This window comes from Euleptes europaea, chromosome 13, assembly GCF_029931775.1.
Source record: "Euleptes europaea isolate rEulEur1 chromosome 13, rEulEur1.hap1, whole genome shotgun sequence".
Taxonomy (NCBI): domain Eukaryota; kingdom Metazoa; phylum Chordata; class Lepidosauria; order Squamata; family Sphaerodactylidae; genus Euleptes; species Euleptes europaea.
The window spans coordinates 39,886,409-39,904,786 of NC_079324.1; the positions used below are offsets into that span (position 1 = coordinate 39,886,409).

Here is an 18,378-nt window from a genome sequence, read left to right on the forward strand (position 1 = left end):
GAGTCGCCCTCTTGACGTTTCCGGCGCGCGCGTCATCAGAGCGCGCGGCGAGCCGGAAAAGAAACTGCGCCTCCTGGGAGGGAAGACATCTTTCTCTCCTCACGGAGTCCGGCGCCATGAGCCAGTTCAGTTTTGGCAGCTCCGGTCCGTCCGGTGGCGGCTTCAGCTTCGGGACGCCGAAGACGGCCGCCGCCTCCGCCGCCCCCGCCCCTGCAGGCTTCTCCTTCACCTCCTCTGTCCCGGCGACGGCCAACTCCGGGGGCGGCTTCACCTTCGGGACGGCGGCCGCGGCCCCCGCCGCCACTCAGTCGCCGGCCCTCTTCTCCTTCACCACGCCCGCCACGACGGCGCAGAGCTCCGGTTTCAGCTTCGGTGCGTCCACGCCTGCTACCCCGGCGACCGGCAGCGTCTTCGGGCTCGGGTGAGGAGGGCGCCGCGGGTCTCAAAGTCGCTCGCACCTGCCTTGGCCTCTAGTAGCACCTTAAAGACTAACAAAAATGTTTTCTGGTAGGGTATGAGCTTTCGTGAGCCATACCCTACCAGAAAATATGTTTGCAGTAGTCAGAAAATATGTTTGTTAGTCTTTCAGGTGCTACTGGACTCTTGCCCTTTTCTACTACTGCAGACAGACTAACACGGCTACCCACTGTGAATTGCCTTGGCCTCTGTTCGCCTTGTAAGACGTCGAACGCTGGTGGGATGCTGGGCAGGGACGGGTCCTGATGCTTGAACCTGAGAGCGACGGCCCTAGTCGCCTCTACACGTCCCAATCCCTTATGCGCGTTTCGCAATCGAGCCTAGCTTGCCGTTAGTCTGTAATGGGCCGTGCAGGTGGCTGAGGAAGCTCCCAGGTAGAACTTAACAACAGAAAGGTGGCGGGAGGGAAGGAAATGTTGCTTGTAGCCCGCCTGAATGGGGCAGTAAAAGAAGTAGAATGGTGAATTCTTGAGCGTTGGAGGACTCGAGGTTTTTGTTTTTTTTCTGGAATGAAAGTGCCTTGTTCTTGCCTTTATTTAGGGGGACTGCATCCAAGCTGAACCTGGGCAGCACTGGAACAGTACAACCTACCGGTATCACAGGAGGCTTTGCGCTGGGCAATAGCAGTGGACTGGGTGGCACTGTAACAACTAGCGTACCAGCTAGCCAGCCAGCAGCTCCTTCAGGCTTTGTGTTTGGCTCCACTGCTGCTGCTGCACAGCCTGGCACCACTGGAGGTTTCAGCTTCGGCAGTGGAGCCCCAGCCCAGACTGGGACCCCCAACTTCAGCCTTGGTTCCGTTGGGAACGCAGCACCGCAAGCAGCAACTGCAGGGATGGCCTTTGGAGTTGCCCCAGCCACAGTCAGCACTGCTACGACCACAGCAGCTGTGTCACAGCCGGCTACAGCTTTTAGCCTTGGAACACCGTCTGCAGGTAAGAGACTGTTCCTGGTATGGAAACCCTTTCAGTGGTGCTTCTAAATCAATAACTGTTAAGCATTTGCTTGTAGGTAATCTAAACTGTGATTATATACATGTGTATATAATATTGTTGGGTACTCATTTTACCAACCTCAGAAGGATGGAAGGCTGAGTCAGCCTTGAGCTGGTTACCTGAAACCAACTTCCGTTGGGATCGAACTCAGGTCGTTAGCAGAGCTTGGACTGCAGTACTGCAGCTTACCACTCTGCGCCACGGGGCTCCTATAATATTGTTTGCTCAGTTAGTAATTAATTTATGGAATTATCTGCCCGTGGACATGGTGATGATCACTGTTGAAGATGGCTTGAATAGGGGATTAAACAGATAAATACATCAGTGGCTACTTGCCTTAATACCTGAAGGGAGCTTCCACATCCAGAGGCAGTAGACCTCAATACCAATTCTGGGAGGCAACATCAGGGGCAAGACTCTAGTCAGGATGCTGAACTAGATGGACCACTGGTCTGATCCAGCAAGACTCTTTTTCTTACCTTTGCGTGCTGATGTAAATTTTTTATGTAATTTGATGTTATGGGCTTCAGCAGGTCTATGCTATTATAACATTGCTGTGTAATAAGTGGAGGGCTGCTGCATATGTTGTCAAGTGCTCTTATGCAGAGTTCCTCTACGCACATACACCCACACACCCAATAAAGCCACACCAGTGGTTGGGCGTGATGAGCCTAAAAGTACCATGAACTAACACTTTTTCTTTAACTTTCTTTTTGTTTCAGGTTCAGGCTTTGGATTACTTGCTGCAGCAGCCACCTCTGCCTCCACAGGAACACAGAGTCAGGGTCCTACCTTATCATTTGGAGCCAAACTTGGAGGTATTGGTGGTGAGGAGGCTGTCCATGTGGTCACGATCATTCTTACCTTTGAAATGGCTTCAAAACCTTTTGGATAACTTTGTGTTTCTCTTTCCTTGCTGTACTTGTCTACATCAACTTCATACTTGTGGTCCCTGTTTTAAGGCACATTTTCCGTGCACATTTTCCCCTTGTTCCGTTTCTTATTCTGGGCAACTAGACCTACTGTGGTTGCTCTTTGCTCCTTTTTCCTGTGTTGAGTTCCTGCCTGCATTTAATTTGCCCCTTCAGTCTTGTCACCATTTCTTCTGGAAAGTACCGAATGTTTGTGGCTTCTCCCTTTCTTGCATTTTTGCTAATGCTTCCCCTTTTCCGTTATAATTGCTTTATCTAGTTGTGGTATCTCCCTGTATCTGTTGCTTTGTGCATTTCTGTCTGAGGCCTCTGCAAGAACTGTTACTTTTGTACTGTGCACAGGACTTAGTATTTTGCTGCTGCAGTAGTGGCAGAAATGCCTATTAGCCTTCAGAAAGAGCTGCTATAGGGATTTTGTGCCTTGTTTGGCTTATCAGTAGAACTGTGTTCCATGGTATTTCAATAAAAAAGCCTGAAAACATACAGATTACCCAAGAATGGGACAGTGTGGTAAGAAAGTACATGGAGTTAAAGCGTCTGTATTGGCTTGAGATGAAAATGCATTTGTCGCCAGGAGAAGTTCAGTTTACTCCAGAGTTGAATCTGAGTCCCATAATATCTCCTCTCTGCAGGTACAGCTGCAACCTCAACAGCAGCGTCCACCACCACCACACCTTCCCTCCTTGGTCTGTGTGGACCAACACTCTTTGCATCCATAGGAAACTCCTCAGCCCCAGCTCCCTCTACCATTACCAGCCTCTCGCGTAAGTGGGGGTTGCATCTAGTGGGAAGAGTCCTTTGATGTTCTATTTGCTACTGGGGTTGAGAGGAGGGTTGGGGGGCTTGGACTGCCTTGACCTCAGGATTGTATGGCTGCAAACCCCCCCCCCCAAACTTACTTTGAGGCAGTTGAGCAGGAGGAAAAGCCGTGACTCAGAAACCTTTGTCGCTTGTTTCTTTTTGTAGTTGGTGCTTCTTCAGCTGGGACAGCCACTGCTGGAACTGTGGGATTTGGCACTAAAGCCTCTGGGACGACGACAGCAGCCGCCGCTGCTGCCACAACAGCCAGTAGGTATCACAAAATGAAGTAGGATTGATAGAAGTGGAACACAGGACCCCTGCTAACCTCGTGCTTAACAGAGTCCATTAAGTAGACTGTTCTGTCCTAGGCACTGTAAAGCTGCTGTTTGTCTTTCTACCATTTGGGCAATATCAGTGTGGTTGATAGTGAGACTTGTGCAGCATCCCAATGGTCCCTGGTAAGGCATTTTGTACTGCATTTCCATCCATATGTGTTAATATATAATCCCCCTACCCTGATGGATGCCTTGAATAAGAGAGTAGTGAGCTGTTTTCCTCCTTTGTGTTTAAAAAAAATTAAAAAGGGAGGGATCCCTGTGCATTATCAAGCATTGCAATCATGTATTACGGAAGAATGTGAGAGTAAAGTTTGCTGATGGCCATGAAGCCTTTAGAGCCCCCCCCCCCCCAATAACGTCCTCTTCAGTCATAGTTGAGCTAAAATCAGAGCCCTCTCTGGGACCAGTTCCCAGGCTGCCTATTTTGTTCATTTCTGCTGTAACTTGTTTTCAAATAACTTTCGCTCTAGGTGCAACGTCTGCCCCCAGTGCTGGATTCACATTGAATCTGAAGCCATCAGCCACAACTGCTGCTGTGGCATCCACAGCTGCTATCGCCACCACAACAGTCACGTAAGTTCACAGGGTGTTTTTCCTGTGGCAGGCACGCCATGGATTTTGGGGGTGTAAGGTAGAACATTATCTTATTTGGGTTCAGTTGTTAATTGCCTTGGATTTCCCCCCTAAGTGCCTTCCTTGCACCTTCGTAGGGCTCCTCCAGTGATGACATATGCCCAGCTGGAGAGCTTGATTAACAAGTGGAGTCTGGAACTGGAGGACCAGGAAAAACATTTCCTTCAGCAGGCCACCCAGGTCAATGCCTGGGACAGGACCCTGATTGAGAATGGAGAGAAGGTAAGAAGCCATCTTGTTCACCAGATCCTTCACATGGTCTTGTGGAATTGCTGAAGTTGTACACCTTAACAGTAAAGCAGATTTAAGCACATGCTTAAGCTCATGACTTAAGCTGGGGGTACAGGGAAGATGACTGGGGAAGACACTGGCAAACCACCCCGTAAACAAAGCCTGCCTAGGAAACGTTGGGATGTGACGTCACCCCATGGGTCAGGAATGACCCGGTGCTTGCACAGGGGACCTTTACCTTTTTTAAGCTCACGACACACCAACACAACCAGCATACTGTGTCAACCCCCTCAGTTGACATTTTTTTTTAACCAGCCTTATTTAACTCCTCTGGCACTAAAGCAAATGTAGCCACTGCCAGAATGACCCTTCTCTTTAGTGAGCTCATTCTGCATGTGAGAATATCATCTCAGCTTGGGATCTGTGAATCTCCCATGTCTGTTTTCAGATCACATCCTTGCACAGAGAAGTGGAGAAAGTGAAGCTGGATCAGAAGAGGTGAGTACCGCAAGGCTGCTTTAAATTGCTTATAATGGGCACGGGCTACATGGTGGTCGAGGTCTTGCCAGCCTGCCACTTTTTCCCATGTTTTTTGTGTTGTGTGGTCCCTGAGAAAAAGGAAGTGGTGCTTGTAGGAATGAGGCTGTCCATAAGAAAGCTGCTTTCACTAGACAGGCCCTTCTAGAGCCATCTTCCTCTCCCTGATGTTCAAAAAGCACAGTTTCCTATATTTAGCAGGAATTACATTGACCCTCAGGGAACTCATAGGATATTCTTTGGATGAAAATATATTCCTCAGCTGCTGCATTTGTCCCGACAGTGATGTGACAAGCAGGCCAACCTTGGCCAATGGTGCAGTTGCTGTCCTGCTTCTTTGCTAGAGCCAGATTCTCAGTGAAATCACAAAGGAGAGGTAGAGTAAGGTGCCCTCCGTGTTCTGATGGAGCCAAATTCCTTGTGGCTTCATTCAAGTGCTGAGTTTGATTAATGGAGCCCTCAGCAGCTTGTGCCCAGTGTGTGTGTGTGTGTTCAGAAGAAAATAATAGGAATTTCAGTCAGCGAGCATGTTATGTTTGATTCCAACTTCAAATAGAGACAAGTAAGTTTCTGCTCTGGAGTTCCCTTCAGTTTGCAACCAGATTGTGATGCAAGGGTGTGTATATGCTCCTTTCTTAGGTCTGCTTTCTCCCTTTCAAACCTGTGTGATGGGTTACAGTATTAAATACTTGCTGGTCTTTTGCATGAGGCAGATTGCCAAGCTGTCCTAGGCAGCCTTCTGCAAAAGTCCTCTGACCATCTTCCAGCTCTTCCTAACGGGCAGGTGGAGATGTGGGTGTGTCAATTTTTTCCAAGCTTCCCATACCAAGCAGCATTTTCTTCTACAGGTTGGACCAGGAACTAGACTTTATTTTGTCCCAGCAAAAAGAGCTGGAAGATCTGTTAATCCCTCTTGAAGAATCTGTGAAAGAACAGAGTGGGACCATTTACCTGCAGCACGCGGATGAGGAGCGAGAGAAGACGTAAGCTAGTGGCTGATTCAGTGTGTGAAGCGGAGTGGTGGAATGAATTCTCTTGATAAAAATGGCCACATATTGAGACTCAGGTTGGGAAATGTGTCCTGGCAATTATCTTGAGAGCACATTTTGTACTCTTCCGGGGTTTCAGTTAACAAAGCTTCTCCTTCAAATCATTCTGAGAGGGGGGCATGCTCAGTGGGTGTATTTCTACACAGGAGTTACCTCAGTTCAATTCCCAGCACTTTCATTAAGTGTTGAGAAAGGCTCTTTGCTTGAGTGCTGCTGCCAGTCCCACTTGACAATGTTAAGCTAAATAAGCGGTGATATGACTGTGTACTGTGTACCGTGAAACCTTCATATGGGCGATTTTGAATTGATGGAAGCCTGACTTTTTTTGTAGAAGTGCCTTTGTAGTGACTTTAAAAGTCCTTTTGTTTAACTCTCGCTATCAAAGCTGCTTAACATCCATGCAGATTGCAAGGGTATTTTCACCCATTTTTCATGTCTGTAACTGAAACTAGTACAGGTTGTACACATGACTGTGTACAACCTGTACTAGAAAGGGCCTTGTTGTGCTAACAGCACTCCCACATATTCATCAGTTCTTCCTGAGAGGCTTGAAGATGCTTACATGGCCACCAGTTAAAATGCTCTTGACCATTTCACAGCCTCTTCAATCGACTCTTTTAACGTTAGGACCTAGGATGGCAGGTATTCTACAATTAATTGACCACCTCTCTCCTGTAGGTATAAGCTGGCTGAGAATATTGATGCCCAGCTGAAGCGCATGGCACAAGATCTGAAGGACATCATTGAGCACTTGAATACCTCCGGTGGCCCTGCTGACACTAGTGACCCAGTGAGTACAAACAGTGCTAGATTGTCTACACATGAGGCTACTGGAGATGACTCCCCGTGCCATCTTAAGCAAGTCTACTCAGAATCCTGCTTGGATCTGTTCAATGAGCCGTACTCCCAGGAATGTATTTTTTAGTTGTAATTTGAATGGAGGGAGGTATTGAATTAGGAATTCCAGATCTTATGGGTGGGGTGGGTTATGGTGCAAATAATGCTAGTCTGATAGGCAGGAGACCTCATTTTCTGATGTGTGCATGCACAGATGCAAGCTGTGAAGCTACTTCTTTCCATTATAGTTCTTTCGTTTGGGAGATACCCCCACCCCTTTATGCAGCTTCACTGCTTCCTTTGGGCTAACTGACATTAGCATAGTTTGGGGAGAGGCTGATTTGCATTAGGACTCTTGCCAAGAGCTTGCATTGCTCCCTATTTCCTGCCTAAAGCCTGATGCCGTTAACTGTGGAACTCCAGTTGTCTAAGAATTTGGCAGAACTGCTATTTGTATGTCAAAGTTAGGGAGTCTCGTCTGCACTCTGCTGGCCTCACAATCTAGGCTTGCTAGTTCTCACAGTATTTTAACCATTCCTGTTACATTTGCCCTAAGCAACGTGGGCCCTGCAAAGGGCTCATCTGTGCCTTTCTGATGTTGCATTCATACCATGTTTCCTTTGTCCGGTTGCTTGCCTTGTAACTCTGTGTGCTGCCTGTTGAACCACCCAGTCAGAATGCAGCACTCGCTATGAGGCTTTCCCAGCTTTCTCCTATGATTAGGGAAGGAAATGCAGTCACTGCAAAGGCTGGCCCCTATCATCTGGTTTCCCAAGGTTCCGTGTAAGCTAGAGTTTGAATCTTATTTTCAGGCAGGCAAAGGCTTCCTTTTAGCCCTCTGTAGCTTTGTAAATTTTCATTTTTGATTGTTATCTTTCATAGAAAGAACCTGTCTAGCGCATTCAGACCAGTAGTACTTGGATAAGAAGCTGCTAAACAGGCTGTTGTTCGCTTGGGCTATGCAGGATATCCGAAGCACCTGGCCACGTGTAACGCCTCTAATCTCTCTCTCTCTCTTCCCCCCCCCCATCCCCATAGCTTCAGCAGATCTGTAAAATCCTTAATGCACACATGGACTCTCTCCAGTGGATTGATCAGAATTCAGGTATCTGGCACTGTTTATAGCTTCTAGAAAGCTCTGTGTATGTAAAATTTAATTTTGGTTTGAAGCATAACCGTGTGAAGGATGGAAGAGAGAGCAAGTCTTTAAAAATCATTTCAGGGCCGAGAAGGAATTAGGACCAAAGACCAGCAATTTGTTGCAGGCTTTATTGCTAGTTCTTGAACGTAACAGATGTGAAGATGTAATGTAGATATGAGTTCATAAAGCAAAAACATTTATAGTGAATTGAGTGTTTGGAGGCTATAGCATGTGGCTGTCTACCAGATACTTGCACTAGCAGATGCTGAATTAACTCTTCATTGTTAGCAGTTTGTCAGGCTTCCTGTTGAACTTTGAGTGTTCAGTGCAGCTTTATCCAGGCAATTTTGCATGTAGTTGGCCACGAGGGGAACTGCTTTTTGAGCCTTCAGCCAGGCGGTCTCCTCCCTGGTGCTATATGCCTCAGTTCCCTGATGTGAAATAAGAATGAGTCCTAAGGCTTAGGGCCAAGCCAGACATGACTTTTAAAATGAGTCAGTCTGCTTTCCCCACAGCAATGCAGCAGTGGAAGGATGTCCCTTTTTAAAGCACCACAGGGACTCAGTTCAGCTGAGGTCCATGGCGGGGTGTGTGTGTGGCTTCTGCTGTTTCTGAAGCCAACCCCCCTTCCCCAGCTTCCAGGCCATTATTTGGCCTGCATCCTGAATGCTGCATGTACAGTGCTAAAATGGACCAGTGGGCCCCACCAGGGCTATTTCTGCTTGAGAAAATGCTGTGGGGGTGAGGAGATAGAAGTCCATCCTCCTCTGATGGCCACAGGCCTGAGTTGAGAACTGGGTTCCTGCAGTGCTTTAAAAATAAGTCCCATGCAAATGTTGTGTGGCAAGCAGGCCAGGCCGAGAGAGCGTGGATCAGATTTATTAAAAATCATCCTGTCTACTTTGGCTGTCAGCTGGGCTGCAAGATCAGGTGTATTTTGTTCTGCTTCCAGTGAGGATATTTGCTCCAGGGCTGCACTTCACTATATACCAGCCCGTGTTGATTTTCATCTTTGTGTTTTGTACTCAGCCCTGCTACAGAGGAAGGTTGAGGAAGTGACCAAGGTGTGTGAGAGCCGGCGCAAAGAACAAGAACGCAGTTTCCGGATTACATTTGACTGAAGTTGACCACGTGGCATTCCAGTGGCCCTCCTTAGAACATACATCAGATAACAGTGTTCAGCAAACGATATGTGCTTGAATTGTGATGCCTCCTTTTGTAAGTTGTAATAAAGGTCTTCTTTATCTAGAAGTCCTTCCTGAGTGTCCAGTCTTAACAGGCAGTGCACTGATTGGAGGTCGTGGCCCAATGGCAGTGCATCTGCTTTTCTTGCAGTGGGTCTTGGGTTCAGTTCCCAGTATCTCCAGTTAAAAAGATGGGAGTGGCAGGTGATGTGAAACCTTGGAGAGACACTGCTAATCAGAGAAGACAATACTGAACTTGATAGATGGTCTAATTCAGTATAAGGCAGATTCATGTGTTCAGTCCCTGGAATCTCCAGTTAAAGGGTCAGGTGTCAGGTGCTGGGAGAACTCTTGCTCTGCCTGGGGGCCCAGAGAGCTGCTGCCAAAAGAGGCAGAACTGAGTCTGTGATAGGCCTGACTATAAGATGAATTCATATGTGCGTGCATTCACAGTCTGACTGCAGCCTTGGCAGAGTGTTGTGCCAACCACAGGCAATGTTCAAAGGTTTCAGAATTGGAGGGGGTTTCCAGCCCTTTGTCCTTCCACCCATGCCATCTCCCTCGCTGGAGGGTAGCCCAGTGCCACCCACACTGGTCCCTTCCCAGTTCCTTTAAAGGCAGTCTCACACGCCATACATTCTCATCCGTTTGTAAAATAAGCATGATACTGGGCTTCCTTCTAAAGGGATTGTAAGGATTAATATGTGTAGGTGAATAATGGGAGGTGCGCATATATACTTTATTGATGCTTAGAATTTGAGTGAAAATTTGTATAAAGTATCTTGTCCTTACTCATCTGCCGTAAGCATGAGTATTGATTTTCAGTTGGGCTCTTAAAAAACAGCACCAAACACCACCCCCTTGGAAACATATAAGGTAGCATCCATATGCAAGAAGAGTTTAGTTTAACCAGATTTCTTGACAAGCAGCAGAAGGCTTATTCCTCCCATGCTGCTGTCTGAAGGAGACCAAGGCATCTTCTGCATTGTTCAAATTTTTTAGTTGGCTAAGCACACTGACACCCATGCCAAAAATATTTTTGACAAGGGTTCTTTTAGCTTTTATGTCTATAGTCCTAGGGCTGAAGGGTTTATAGTCTGAGGCTGATGAGATGGAAAGAAGGAAACATCTCCACAATGAACATGCAGGTCCTTTCCCAGTTCTGCCACTTCCAGTATCTGCCTGACTCCAGAAAGTTTATTCCAATTGCAGTGTTGCTCTGTATTGCCACCTTCATTGCAGTTCTGGCTGTTCTCCTTGCCACCTTCATGACATGAATGGATGCTGCTCGTCTGGGATTAAGAGCCTAGTTCGCTTTCTTAGATTCCCAATAGTTACTCAGTTGCCACTAGGGCAAGCGCATAGACAACCTATATGCTTGTCGAAGGCTTTCACGGTCAGAGTTCATTGGTTCTTTTAGGTTATCCGGGCTGTGTGACCGTGGTCTTGGTATTTTTTTTCCCCTGACGTTTCGCCAGCGGCTGTGGCAGGCATCTTCAGAGGAGTAACACTGAAGGACAGTGTCTCTCAGTGTCAAGTGTGTAGGAAGAGTAATATTACACACTTGACACTGAGAGACACTGTCCTTCAGTGTTACTCCTCTGAAGATGCCTGCCACAGCCGCTGGTGAAACGTCAGGAAAGAAAATACCAAGACCACGGTCTCACAGCCCGGATAACCTACAAGAACCAACCTATATGCTTATTCCCTTAGGGACAAACATCTTAGGAAGGATAAAGGCATTAGGAAAAGATCTCAACTCCTCCTGTGCTAATATACTACTTAAAAGTCTCAGCTGTTTAGCAACCCACACACGGAGGGAGGTATGCAGATATGTATTCTAGTTCTTCACTAGATTTGACCCAAGTGACTTTTTCTCTCCCACTTCCTGTAGAAATTAGGGTGTTGGTGCAGATCTGTTTTGCTAACAGGGCCCTTTCCTCTTCACAAAAAGCTCTTCCAGGGATGCAGCCACCTCTATATAAGCGTTGTGTCCTGAGCATATCCATTCATTTGTTCAGCGTGATTCAGTGCTGAGACTACAGTATGTATGCTACAATTAACAGGCAGAAGCTGCCACCAAGTGGTCACTCTGCAGTACTGCTGCTTCCTCGTTTCTGGCCAGTTTCTACCTTTGGAACTAGTTTCCAGAACATAATCTAATTCCTCTGCATACTAGTGGGGGGCGAGGTCTTCATGTTAGGAAGTGATCAACAGCCAATCTATGAACACTGCCTTCTATCCGTAAATGAGGAAAAGGCCAAGTATGACCAATGAGAAAAGGAACATGAGATGCCCCCCCCCCCCAGTACAGTATAGGGAATGCTCTGACTATAACTCAGCTGCCAAAGATTCTCATAAATTACACTGCAAAGGAGTCTCATTTACCCATGAAACCTTATTTAGGAGATTTTCGCAGCATTTATGTCCTGTTTCCAAGCAGGATTACAACAAACATCAATTTGAATCCATCCCCTTAGAAGTGTTCGGTTGGCGCTTGCCTTTCCATTTTTATTCATAAAGAAGAGTTGGTTGTTATACCCCACTTTTCTCTACTAAGTCTCAAAGTGGCTTACAATTGCCTTCATTCCCTCCCCTGCCCACAACTGGCACTTTGTGAGGTAGGTGGGGCTGAGAGAACTGTGACTGGCCCAAGGTCACCCGACAAGGCTTCATGTAGAGGAGTGGGGAATCAAACCTGGTTCACCAGATTAGAGTCTGCTACTCGAGCGGGAATCAAACCTGTTGTCAGTTAATAACATGGGGGGGGGGCTTGTCATACACCTGAGATAATTTGACTGAACCTTTTTAAACCAAGGTCTTACAAGTTCAACATCCACCTAAGAATTACATCAAGTTGTCTTGTTGTCTAATTCTTGTGGTGTTAGCTAACTGCAGGTCTATGACTCCTCTTGATGTGGGGATAGTCCAGCCTCACCAGTATCCACACCTTCTGGAGCACATGGGATTTTAAATTAACATGTAGGGCAGCACCTTTACAGTAAATAAGGGGTGCTGTGTCCCCCAGTCCTACTGTATTGTACCTCTATAAGGACCTTTGAACTCCAAACAATTTTAAATTATCGTAGTAAAAATATTACTTCTATCAAATTACTGTTCTTGTATAATGTCAGCTGCTTGGGCTGTTCATGTGTTCCTTTCCTGACAGCATACTGGCACTCAGAGATTAAAGTAGGAAGCCAGCACACACCTTGCCAGTTTTAGGGTCTGTGGCTTAGTGGTGGAGCATCTGCTTGGCGTGCAGAAGATCCCAGGTTCAATCCCCGGCATCTCCAGCTAAAAGGATCCCGTAGCAGTTGATAACGAAAGTTTGAGGTGCTGCTGCCAGTCCGAGTAGACAATACTGAACTTGATGGACCAGTGGAAGAAGAGTACTTTGAAAAACCAGTGCAAGACTAACATTCACCTGAAGAAGCCTCTTCGGTGAAATGCGTAGGGAATTTTCATCTGAGTAATAAAATATGTTTAACCTATTTTGCACCATTGGCCTTTAAAATTTTTTCCAGTGACTGATGCAGCCCTTTTATTTCTGCTTGCATTTGAAGCACCAGAAATATTTATCAGTTCCAACACAACAGGAACTTTAGAAATTAAACTGACAACTGAACATTAAGTAGAATTGAATTGAGAATCGTGTACCCATGGGCAAGAATAGGGCATCACTCTAACTTGGGTCCTGTAGCTCTGAGATTTAGTAGAAGTCAACATCATATCAACAAAACATTTTTTCCCCAGGATCATTTAATTTCCACTGCCTTTTTTCAATAGATTTTATCTTGCATCAGGATTCTTGGACTATCAGGCTGGGGGAGTGTCTTGGTGTCACTTGCAAATTTAAGGCCAGCCTTTGGAGACTTTTCCTTTGAAGCTGGCCCTTCCCATTATGCTGTTAATTATTCAAGACATATTTGGGCAAGGGAAGCCCTAATTTTGTTCACAAGACAAAGCTTGCACACAGTCATTGTGCTCCTGTGGGGTGTTGAGCTCAGCAGGTGCGCTACATTGGAACCATAAAATGGACAGATTAATTAAAATAAAATAAAAGACCCCGTTGCAGAAAAATGTTAAAATAGCTGTAAAAATTGGGAAATGGCCGGGAGCCAGCTTGGCTGTTCCTCCTGCCAAGAGCATGAATAGAGCTGTGACTCCACACTAGATAAAGAAGTGTGGCAATTTCATTCAACTGTATTATTAAAATTTGTCGCAAAAGAAAAAGACAAGAAGGCCATCAAGGAAGAAACTGAACAGCAATGAGCTGCCTGTTTCATAATCTGGACCTAAGCCATATATAACATACAAAGCCCTAGTGCATTATTATGGCATTAAGCATTTAGAAGACATTTTAGAAGGTGTTTACCCCATTTACACACGGGAAATATTGAGATGGAAATTCCTTAGGCTGAGAAGACAGTTATGAATTTAGGGCTGGGAACTCAAAAACCATTCAAGACACTAAGCCAATTTACCTACAGGCTATACTTAATGTCAAAATAGATGGTTATTTATATAGTGGCATCATTCTGCATGAAGCTTTGTTAGGGTTGCCCACCAGCCTAGAGAAAAATGCACTGTCCCATTTACTGAGCCTTAAAGGGATATTATTTACTGCTGGGCCATGAAAAGCTTCAATTGCCCATTCCCAAACATTAAGCCTTTATTAGAAGGACCAGACATTTTCTCCAGGCCAGTTGGCAACCCAGGGCTACCAGGTCCCTCTGCCACCAGTGGGAGGTTTTTTATCAAAATTGCCTCACCTCAATGTAGGGTTGCTAACCTACTGGTACTGGAGATCTCCTGCTATTACAACTGATCTCCAGCCGATAGAGATCAGTTCACCTGGAGAAAATGGCCGCTTTGGCAATTGGACTCTATGGCATTGAAGTCCCTCCCCTCCACAAACCCCGCCCTCCTCAGGCTCCGCCCCAAAAACCTGCCAGTGGGTAGGATTGCTGCCAATTGGAAAATGAGACTGGACTAGATGGCCTGACTTGGTAGAAGACAGCTTCATATATTCAGGCAGTAGCCTGTTGTCAGTATACCAAGATAGCTGCACTTCTTGTCCCTGTCTGTCTGGACTACCAGGCTGGCTTTCTCAATGAAGTGTGAACCCTAATGTGTTGGTCAGATCTGAACTGCTGTAAGGAAGACCTGGGCTCAGATATGATCTGAAGGCATGTGATGCAGCTACTTGGCTGAAGGTAAGCCTGGTTACTACCTGGATGGGGGAACCCCCAGGAGCCTCACCTATGTTTGCTGCCAGAAGTCAAGTAGAAAAGGTGGGATCTATGTCATGCATAGTGTGCATACCCATACACTAGCAAAAATAAATAAATCAGAAGTAACCCACAAATCTCTCTATATTGTCAAACAAGGGCAGTGTTTAACCAGAGACTGGGATCACAAAGTTAGGGCCAGACTTGTGAAACAAGTCAGCTGGTGCCTACTGACCTTATCAGATGCTCTTGTAGGAGGGGAAGCATTTGTGCTGAGGGTGGCACTGGTCTTCCCTTTCCCATTTTTAGTACAAATACCTTGTTCTGATATCATCAGAGTCAGTCCAAGGGAAATTTTGCTCCAGAAAAGGAAAACCTTATGCAATTCTAGGGGAATTTTAATGCTGAAAATGTACTAACATTACATATCACCCAGAGACAAGTATGAAGGGATTTCTCAGTATAAGTGCTGCTTTGGCATTTAAGAGAACAAGGCCGTTGGGTGGAGGAGAAGGGGGACAGCTGCCCACCCCCTTCCCGCACTCCAAGTTTGCTGAGCTTTTTCCTCTTCGTTTGGGATGAAATTTTCTGCTACTTTGTCTTCTCCCCACCCCTTTTCCTAAATGTAATTGTCAGCACAGAACTCTGCTGTGGTCATTAAAAAGAAAATCTGTATATTACTTCCGGACGTGAAGAGCGCTGCAGAGAGCTTAGCCTCTGGGGAAGGCTGAGTGAGCTTTCAAGGTGGAAAAGGCATCACCTCCTATGGCGCCAACGTCTCAGCGTCAGCATTCCACACAGCCCCTGCGCTTCAGCACATCACAACTGAGGCCTTCTCTGAGCATGGTGTGAACAAAGGCTGGAAATTAAGGTTGCAATAGGGTTGCCAACTTCCAGGTGGCCAACAGAAATAGCAGCATAAGGCTCAGATAATGTGTAAAGAACAATTCAAACACTATAAATGAAAATATAACAAAGTGATTTACTATTTACATAACAACAACCAACGTGATAAGTGTATAGTGTAGACCACAATAAATAATATTCACAACAATAAAGTGAAACATACAAACAAGAAAAACTTTCTTCAGCTGTAAATGTGAGGTAAGCATTTCAAAAAGATATTACAGCAATTTCTTAGTTTCAGTCTATTCTTTGTTTCTATTCTTTTTGCAGATATCTTCATAAATCAAGTTATATTGGCAAACAATATCTTCGTCCGACAGTTGGCCCACTAGTTGCTAGAGGAAGAGCTGTGATGTCAGGGACGTCAAACAACTGCCTAGAAGGGATTTGAAACTGAGGCTATTAATATTGGCTGCTGAAGCCACATTTGTGGTGAACGCGTATTAATCCGGAGAACGTTTCCATATCATAGTGCCTTATTGGATGAAGATATTGTTTGCCAATATGACTTGATTTATGAAGATATCTACAAAAAGAATAGAAACAAAGAATAGACTGAAACTAAGAAATTGCTGTAATATCTTTTTGAAATAAACTTACCTTACATTTACCTCTGAAGAAGGTTTTTCTTGTTTGTATGTTTCACTTTATGTTGTGAATATTGTTTATTGTGGTCTACACTATACACTTATTGCGTTGGTTGTTATGTAAATAGTAAATCACTTTATTATATTTTCATTTATAGTGTTTTAATTGGTCTTTACACATTATCTGAGCCTTATGCTGCTATTTCTGTTGACCTACTGTACAGTATTGGTGAATTCTTTGATTGTAGCTTCCAGGTGGCGGCTGGAGATCTCCTGGTATTACAACTGATCTCCAGCCGATAGAGGTCAGTTCACCTAGAGAAAATGGCTGCTTTAGCAATTGGACTCTATGGCATTGAAGTCCCTCCCCTCCCCAAACCCCACCCTCCTCAGGCTCCACCCCAAAAACCTCCTGCTGGTAGCGAAGAGGGACCTGGCAACCCTAGTTGCCAACCTCCCGGTGTTGGCAGGAGATCTCCTGGGATCACAACTGGTCTCCAGACGACAGAGATCAGTTACCTTGGAGAAAATGGCTGCTTAGAAAGGTGAACTCTATGGCAGTATACCCTATAGAAGCACCCCCTTCAAACTGCACCCTCCTCAGGCTTTGCCCCCTCAGGCTCTGCCCCCAAAAAACATATAGCAACCCTATGAATTAATAACCTCCAAAACATCCTGTTGTTAACAGCCTTGCTCAGGTCTTGCAAACGGGGGCCGTGGCTTCCTTGATGGAGTCAATCCTTCTCCATGTTGGGTCTTCCTCTTTGCCTGCTGCCTTCCACTTTTCCTAGCGTTATTGTCTTTTCCAGAGAGAGGGTATTTCAGAAGTAAACTTGTCTTCAAATCTCACCTACTAGGGTTTTATCACAAATTTGCCATGGAATGTGAACGAGGAAGGGGGAGATAGGGGTAAGATTAGGTGTGGTTTGTTCATGCACCTTGATATCTGCCTTGGGCACCTCAGCCACAAACCGGAAATTTGGGGCATTGTTGTGTGAGAACAAGAAAGGGACTGGTTGTTCAAGCCAGATCTGTAGAAGACTTTTTTCTTTCAGCCTTCACACCTTCAGCAGAATGAGGAGACATGAACGCTTTTGCAGGTTCATCATACTGTCTAACCAATACCTAAGCTGTAGGAGTGAGATTGTTTTTCTATTATCTTTGTGCTAAAATTGCAGTTGCTTGTTTTAATCACCAGCCTAGAGGTGAAACACCTTGTAATTCTTCATTCATAAGTGAACCAAACACCACATTGGGCTTCCAGAGGTGTGGCCCGAACCAGTCTCCTGGCAAAACCCAAGCTGAAAATGCCATGTTTATCTTCAGCAAGCCACTTCAAGCAATCCTTTCTTTCCTTCATCTTTTTGCTATGACTTTGAGACTTTCCCTTTCATTCTTTTATCTGTCTGTAGATATTAAGGTTGCACCCCTGCTTCATAAATGCAACAGTTTCAAGATTTGGCTTTACATTATTTTGGACAGTGCCTGATATCCAGATCTGCCAAGGTGGAATCCAGAACTCAGGTTAATATTAACCGTGTTTGGAGAAGGGACGTGCGAAGACCACAAAGCTCTTTGTCATAGTTTGGAGGAAGGCATGTGGGCAGACAGTGCCCAGATTAAGAGGTATTTGGTAGCTAGCAGTGACTCGTGTCCCTTCCTGACAAACTGTATTTGAAAATATGTATTTGTTATATTACATCCTGCTCTTGCATGGAGTTCCCAGTGATTTCCCATCCAGACTGTTTACTGTGTCCTTACCTGCTGAGTATCAATAAAACTGCACCATCTGCAGTTCTCAGGTTATTCATTGGTCCACCTTGCCCCAAAGTCTAGACCTTATGGGCCTTGCCTTCAAGGTCTTCCATGGCAGGTGCAGGATGGAGGAGTAGCATGTTTTCAATGTCATGGCGTCTGAGGATGACAAGCAGGTGCAGAGCAGAGTCAACGCAGCAGTTCCTTCTCCCCAGAGCAGGGGATTCACCGTGGAACTCAGCATATTCTTGACAGGCTTCTTTGTGTATCTTGTGAGAAAGTGACCCTGACCATATGTGCAATGCACACTTGGTCAGCAAACAGGAAGCTGGTCGTGCTCCCTTGTTCTCCAGACTCCTCTGATAAGCTGAGTGCAGGACTTGGCGCTGCAGGTGAGAATGTCCCCATCTGAACCAAACTTTCTGGTCTATTTGGTAGAGGAGAGACTACCTATGGCTGCGTTTTCACTGAGATGGTAAACCTGTGCCTTCAGACTGGCAGGGAGCTGGCACCATTGGGCTTGCCTGACTGAACGCCCTCCCTCCAAAACAAGCTGTGCCACCTCCCAAACATAGGTTTGTGGTCTCCGTAAGAATGAGGCCTGGGCAGAGCGATGTTTAGAAACTCACCTGTTGATCAAAGAGGCCAAAGACTTTTCATGGAAAAAATTCTTGCTTCTTTCATGACAGATTTCACTCCATGTCTATGCCCTAAAACCAAAAAGTCCATGTGTTAGGTAAG

General features: G+C 45.8%; 1 protein-coding gene across 1 annotated transcript; it reads left to right on the plus strand.

Moving 5' to 3' along the window:
* The first annotated feature begins 114 nt into the window (after positions 1-114).
* Positions 115-9,144, plus strand: NUP62CL (nucleoporin 62 C-terminal like). Its single transcript, XM_056859491.1, has 12 exons — positions 115-421; positions 1,018-1,412; positions 2,195-2,290; positions 3,037-3,168; positions 3,371-3,472; positions 4,014-4,116; positions 4,254-4,398; positions 4,856-4,905; positions 5,793-5,927; positions 6,672-6,783; positions 7,869-7,935; positions 9,001-9,144. Exons 1-12 carry the CDS (start codon positions 117-119, stop codon positions 9,090-9,092), a joined length of 1,734 nt encoding a protein of 577 aa, XP_056715469.1. The 5' UTR covers positions 115-116; the 3' UTR covers positions 9,093-9,144.
* Positions 9,145-18,378: the final 9,234 nt, after the last annotated feature.

What these genes read in the sequence shown, in the direction of transcription:
- NUP62CL (XM_056859491.1), top strand. Translation starts at nt 117, where the DNA reads ATGAGCCAGTTCAGTTTTGGCAGCTCCGGTCCGTCCGGTGGCGGCTTC. An exon ending in GTGAAGCTGGATCAGAAGAG is followed by an intron (nt 4,906 to 5,792) that starts GTGAGTACCGCA and finishes TTTCTTCTACAG; the next exon opens with GTTGGACCAGGAACTAGACT. An exon ending in GATGAGGAGCGAGAGAAGAC is followed by an intron (nt 5,928 to 6,671) that starts GTAAGCTAGTGG and finishes TCTCTCCTGTAG; the next exon opens with GTATAAGCTGGCTGAGAATA.